At 36.6% G+C, this 6124-nt stretch overlaps 1 protein-coding gene across 1 annotated transcript; it reads right to left on the bottom strand.

Annotated features, from left to right (window-relative positions):
- Positions 1 to 317: 317 nt before the first annotated feature.
- LOC140045062 (glutathione S-transferase theta-1-like) lies at positions 318 to 5726 on the bottom strand. The gene is made up of 5 exons (XM_072089793.1): positions 5434 to 5726; positions 4165 to 4252; positions 3746 to 3896; positions 3249 to 3416; positions 318 to 897 (listed from the first exon to the last, which is right to left on the bottom strand). The coding sequence occupies exons 1-5, from the start codon at positions 5543 to 5545 to the stop codon at positions 751 to 753; spliced, it is 666 nt and encodes a 221-aa protein (XP_071945894.1). The 5' UTR covers positions 5546 to 5726; the 3' UTR covers positions 318 to 750.
- Positions 5727 to 6124: the final 398 nt, after the last annotated feature.

Consider the following 6124-nt stretch of genomic DNA (forward strand, 5'->3'; position numbering starts at 1 on the left):
ATTATATAATACAAAGAATAATAAACTTTTATAAAGTGCTATTTACTGATGTTTTACAGCACAAAAAGACTAACAAGAATTATTGAAAAAGGTGAGATTTTAGAAGTTACTTGATTTACTCAAGAGATTTATATTGACGGGTATGGAGTGGAAGCTGGTTCCAAACTAGTGACACTTGTGCAAAAAACTCCTTGAAAATAAGCTTAATTATTGTTTAATAATTGTAAAAAGTAATTAATATATTGTTGATGGAAAATGTTTTAATAAACAAACGAAAATAAAGAACTGATTGTAAAATAGTTGGAAAAATATTTTAATAAAACGAAAGAAGAACTAATTGTAACATATTGTTGGAAATGTTTAATAAACAACAATAAAAGAAACTGCTTTAGTTGTTGGAAAATGATAGAAAGAACATAAACGGCCATCTCTTGCAGAAGCCGATTTAGTTCATTGTTGAAAATGATAGAAAGAACATAAACGGCCATCTCTTGAATAGGCCTATTTAGTTCATTGTTGAAAATGATAGAAAGAACATAAACGGCCATCTCTTGCATAGGCCTATTTAGTTCATTGTTGAAAATGATAGAAAGAACATAAACGGCCATCTCTTACAGAGGCCTATTTAGTTCATTGTTGAAAATGATAGAAAGAACATAAACGGCCATCTCTTGCATAGGCCTATTTAGTTCATTGTTGAAAATGATAGAAAGAACATAAACGGCCATCTCTTACTGAGGCCTATTTAGTTCATTGTTGGCAAACTGCTTTCAGTGGTTTATTCAATTCATCGTAATCTGGATTCAATTTGTCTTCTACACGTTTCATCCAGTCAGCAATTTCCGGCTGGTTCTTCAGTAAACCTTTACCAGATGGACAGGCCAACGGTTGAACAACCTGAAAGAATTTAAAAAATACTACTATTATAATGAAATATTTTAATTGGAACGAATGAAATTTGTTCTTACTAATGCATGCACTAATCATGTAACATAAACTCCAAATATTTGAAATTTCGTTTTTTTTATCGATATATGTTTCGGGTTGATGAATAAACAACGATATGCATCTTATAAAATCAAACAATGCTCCTCAGAAGGTTGTCCGTTAATCGTTGATGAATAAAGAGCAATAGGATTATTTGGACAATGGGAATGTATCGCATAAATCAAACATTGCTCCTTTAAAAGTTTGTCTGTTGAACGTTGATGAATTAAGAGCGATAGCATGATTTGGACAACGGGAATGTCTTTATCGTATAAAATTAACTATAGCTCCGTTGGAAGGTTGTTCGTTGATGGTTAATGAATATAAAGAGCGATAGGATCAGGGGTGGCGCCAGGATCTTCCCGACGCGGGGGCTAAATTCCCCGACGAGGGGGCTATGCGAGCGAAGCGAGCCTCACTAGGCTGGGGGCCCCCGGTGGGGGTCCAGGGGGCGAAGCCCCAGGAAGCAACGCGTTCTAGCGTCATTTGAGGTCATTTTAATCAGATTTAGGGTAGCCATTTTTTCCATTTTTTATAATGCATAAATAAAATACTGCGTGCAAAAAAACGATGCGCGATGACTGTGTCAATCCATATTTTTCAATTTAAAAAATAAAAGTTCAAAGAAAATTTAGAAAATTAGAGTTGGAGGTCCCGGAAATTGGACTTATTATACTTCAAAACATGAAACAAAATATATAAGTCCCTATCATGGTTGTGACTGAGCTAAGAAATGTTTGAAAAATAGAGATGTTAGGTCCCGGAAAATGCACTTCTTGTACTTCGAAATATGACCAGCTTTATTGTTGGGGCTGAGCTAAGAAAATGTTTAAAACTAGAGCTGCAGGTCTTCAAAAAATTGCATTTTATACTTTGGAAACATCAAGCCTAGAGGCTTAAAAAACGCAAGTAGACCTTTTTCAGTCGGGGAAATAAGTTTATTCTTCCCAAGTGTATGCGTGCGTACCATCTGAACTTCCGAGTGGTGAGAAATTCATGACATACAGGACATTGAAAATGTAATAACTTAGCTATAATAAGATGTTGGCTAAGCGAAAATGGCACGTTTTTTTTTGTTTAGTAATGGATGAAAAATTCATTTTAGGTGCCCCACGGTACAGAAGGTTACTTGTAAATTAAAAAATTGGTGAACATACGAACAATTAACTTAATTCGTTTTTGCTGTAGTGTAGCGTACGTCGACACAGTACACGACGTAACCGTCGGTAAACTTCGCCTGGAAAATAACTACAGTACACACATTTTGGTCCCCTGATGGAACATGATATCACGCGTCTCGACCCAACGTTGAACGATTCGTACAAAGGGATACCGCCAGACAAGTGCGTACCTAACTATTGTTTAGTAGTAAGTTAGATCGCTGGCAATAATGAATGCATATAAAGTGCATAATATCACTCTGACGTACTCTCACGGTCAATGAAACGTCGCGGTTTTCTAGGCGCTGAAGCTAGCTACGAAGTGAACGCGAACGCTTTTTACTGTATATTATATTCCCCGACAAAAAGTACCCGTGTTCCCTTCGGTAACCGTCGGTAAATTTCGCCTGGAAAATAACTACAATTACACATTTTGGTCCCTGGATGGAACTTGATATCACGCGTCTCGACCCAACGTTGAACGATTCGTACAAAGGGATACCGCCAGACAAGTGCGTACCTAGCTAATGTTTAGTAGTAAGTTAGATCGCTGGCAATAATGAATGCATAAAAGTGCATAATAGCCCTCTGACGTACTCTCACGGTCAATGGAACGTCGTGGTTTTCTAGGTGCTGAAGCTGTATGAAGTGAACGCGAACGTTTTTTACTGTATATTATATTCCCCGACAAAAAGTACCCATGTTCCCCGACGGGGGGGGGGGGGGCTAGGCTCCCCGACGAGGGGGCTAGAGCCCCCGTAGCCCCCCCGCTGGCGCCACCACTGGATAGGATGATTTGGACAATGGGAATTATCGTATAAAATCAACTATAGCTCAGTCGGAAGGTTGTCCGTTGATGGTTAATGAATAGCCTAATGAACGATACTTGATTCAGACAGTGGAATGTATAGTACATTATGTACAACCAGGGAGTTGTAAAATAAGTTATTTTACAACTCCCTGGTACAACTATGGAGGAAAATGATCAAAATTTCGAATCACTTATTTTTGTATTGAGGTAACATGCACATTATCTGATTCTGCGCATGCCAAACCAAAATATTAACCACAACCTAAACTTCTTTTAAATCTAGTGATTACCTCACAAATAGCAAACAAGTCAGCAACAGATATCTCGTCTCCACACAAGAACCTCTTTCCTTTGAGAAATAACCTATTTATCTTGCCGATGGACTCTTCAGCTTCTTTGACAAACTTGTCGACTGCCTCCTGATCTTTTGGTTTCCCGGTACGTTTTGGAACAAATATCTGTATACAAATATAACAGTGGTCTTATTTTGACTAGTTGTGTAGGTTTTAAGTTGCTCCCGTATATCTCATTATTCTAGCCGTCCTTTTTTTATAGGGCGTTTTTATAGTTGCATGAGTTATGTATGTTTTAAACTTTACTTTTAAATTATGATATCGGATATCTAACTTTTCTAGAGACTTCTTCTTCTAAAAACTCAGATATCTTCTTTAGATCTACAAAAGTCGGATATCTTTTTTGATAGATGACCGTAATGTTAGTTTTGCGTCTTCATACCACACATTCTTAGCAGCATAACATTGAAATGAGACATTACATTGTTATTTACCTCATTCACCATCACGTTAATTCCGGCTTTCCTAATACCTGTATGCTGCCAGGCTAAGTAGGCATCAATCTGAGCCCGAGTCTCAATATTTTTAGGATACCAATGATCTGCTACGTTGTATTTTGCCGCCAGATATCTCACTATTGCAGTACTACAAAGAAACAAACCAGAATTCAAAAGGGCCTTATTATTTATAGACTGTCGTTACCAAGTTTAAAATGTTTAGGCCTATATAGATGTGGGAAAGTGTTCGTTAGTGACCAATATGTTGTCAACTTGTAATTTCTGTGTTGTATCACCTGCAATTAGGGGATATTGGAGAAAATGATTCATGAAATTGAAAAAAAAAATACTTCTTCGCACTTGCTTTATTCTTTACAATGTAGCCTACATGGTTGGACAAGGGGAGTAAGGCATACCTTTCTCCAAGTGTGAAATCACCATCTTTAATTGCTGGTACTGACTGAGCTGGCTGGATTGCAGTGTATTCCGGCATTCTATGCTCACCTGTCAAACAACATTATACGTTATTATTTTCTACAGTATACAAAATGTCTAATACAATTTTTGAAAATAATTAAACAACTTTAAGACAGTGGACTACATTCAGTCAATAAAGGCTCATTATACTAGGACGATTACAAAGGTAAATATACATTTTCCTATTTTTCTATTTTCGTCCAATTAAATGACGTCATGATCGTTCGTAGTATAACCGGACCTTATATTACCGTCGTTCGTTATCGTTCGTAGTATAACCGGACCTTTTATTATCGTCGTTCGTTATCTTTCGTAGTATAACCGGACCTTATATTATCGTCGTTCGTTATCTTTCGTAGTATAACCGGACCTTAAATCACGAAGAATTATATTCTGGACAACCTACTGTACTGTAGTAAATGTATGAATAATTATACAATGAAATGAATGTTTAAAATTACAATATTCTGTTTGCTGATTCTTTCCACAATTTTGATTATCCTTGAGATAACAAATATTTAGTGGCTCTGAAATGTTGACTATTATTAAAAACCACAGCAAAGGGACCTGTAACATCGGTAATCAGACCTATAATATTTGTAGACCTGATTATCAAACCAGGCATACTATAGTGTTTTCATTGTAAACCTTGTTCCTATGAATAAATGAAAATCACTGACTCAAGCATGATTAAGCAAATTTGTCTGGGTATTTTTAGAAACTCCATATAAATATTTCATGTAGGCCTACACATGTTTATTCACATAATAGAGGTGAGGAGATCTTGGTCTTGGTCTTGGACGCAAAGTGAAGGGGTTGTTATTTTTTTCCCTCTCCGTCATCACTCTGATTCAGGATTGTTAAGGTGGTCAACTCATTTTTTATTTCCTTTTTTTTTGAGCTGAGAAATGCTACGATAACTTGGAATGTGATCTATTAGAGTGCTGTTTCTAAAAAATATGTTTCACTTGCCAAGGCAGCATACATGGGATGGGGGGGGGGGGGGTAGTTGTGCTAGGGGATAGTTGTGCTAGGGGGTAATTGTCCGGGTGGTAGTTGTCCTTAGGGGGTAGTTGTCCTATGGGTAATTGTCCGGTTGGTAGTTGTCCTATGGGGGTAATTGTCCGGGTGGTAATTGTCTAGGTAGTTGTCCGGATACCGTTAAAACAACAGCATATTTTAATAGTGACTAAAATAAAAAAGCATACCTTTTGCCAAGTCGATGACTTTCTCATGGTAGGGTATCTTGTTATATTTGCAAAACAAAACTACGGCACGACTAGGTTGAGATAATGGATTATAGTACACTGTTAAAGCCATCTTTAGCTTTAGTAGAACAATTTAATTGTACAGTATTATCAGGGCGGAGTTGCAACTCTCTGTTATTATCAAGTGACTGGAGCGGCTGCAATGCTAATGTCAACAAAGTTCGTGCAAAGAGTCAATTGAATATCATTCATGAGCGTGATCTGATTATTCAACCATATCAACTTCTTTTGTACATTTGACCTTGTCATCTCCTTCCGTTTTTCACAAATAAGAGAGCCTAAATAATGCTATAGAAGTTTGTTTGAATTAACAGACGGTTGTGTAATTGTAAAAAAAAATTGTCGTCATAATTATTTATATTTTTTTTTATACATTATTACCGTATCGTTATAGTGGAGTTCATGCATTGTTAAATGTGGGCTCTTACTCTGTTTTCGCTGCAAAAAAAAAAACAACAAAAAACAAAAAAACAAAAACTAATGGTTAAAAACGTGTGATTGTAAATAATTACCATCACATTTCTTTCCTGGCAACGTTGAGAGATTTTAAAAGACTTGCACTCCCATCGGACTATAAACATGCCCCATAATAACAATCACCCATTAAGGTAACAGTTTTAACCACTAACGT

This window comes from Antedon mediterranea, chromosome 3 (genome assembly GCF_964355755.1).
Source record: "Antedon mediterranea chromosome 3, ecAntMedi1.1, whole genome shotgun sequence".
In the NCBI taxonomy this organism is placed as follows: Eukaryota; Metazoa; Echinodermata; class Crinoidea; order Comatulida; family Antedonidae; genus Antedon; species Antedon mediterranea.

What these genes read in the sequence shown, in the direction of transcription:
- LOC140045062 (XM_072089793.1), bottom strand. Translation starts at nt 5,545, where the DNA reads ATGGCTTTAACAGTGTACTATAATCCATTATCTCAACCTAGTCGTGCC. An exon ending in GATTTCACACTTGGAGAAAG is followed by an intron (nt 3,897 to 4,164) that starts GTATGCCTTACT and finishes GTTTCTTTGTAG; the next exon opens with TACTGCAATAGTGAGATATC. An exon ending in ACTTGTTTGCTATTTGTGAG is followed by an intron (nt 898 to 3,248) that starts GTAATCACTAGA and finishes AAATTCTTTCAG; the next exon opens with GTTGTTCAACCGTTGGCCTG.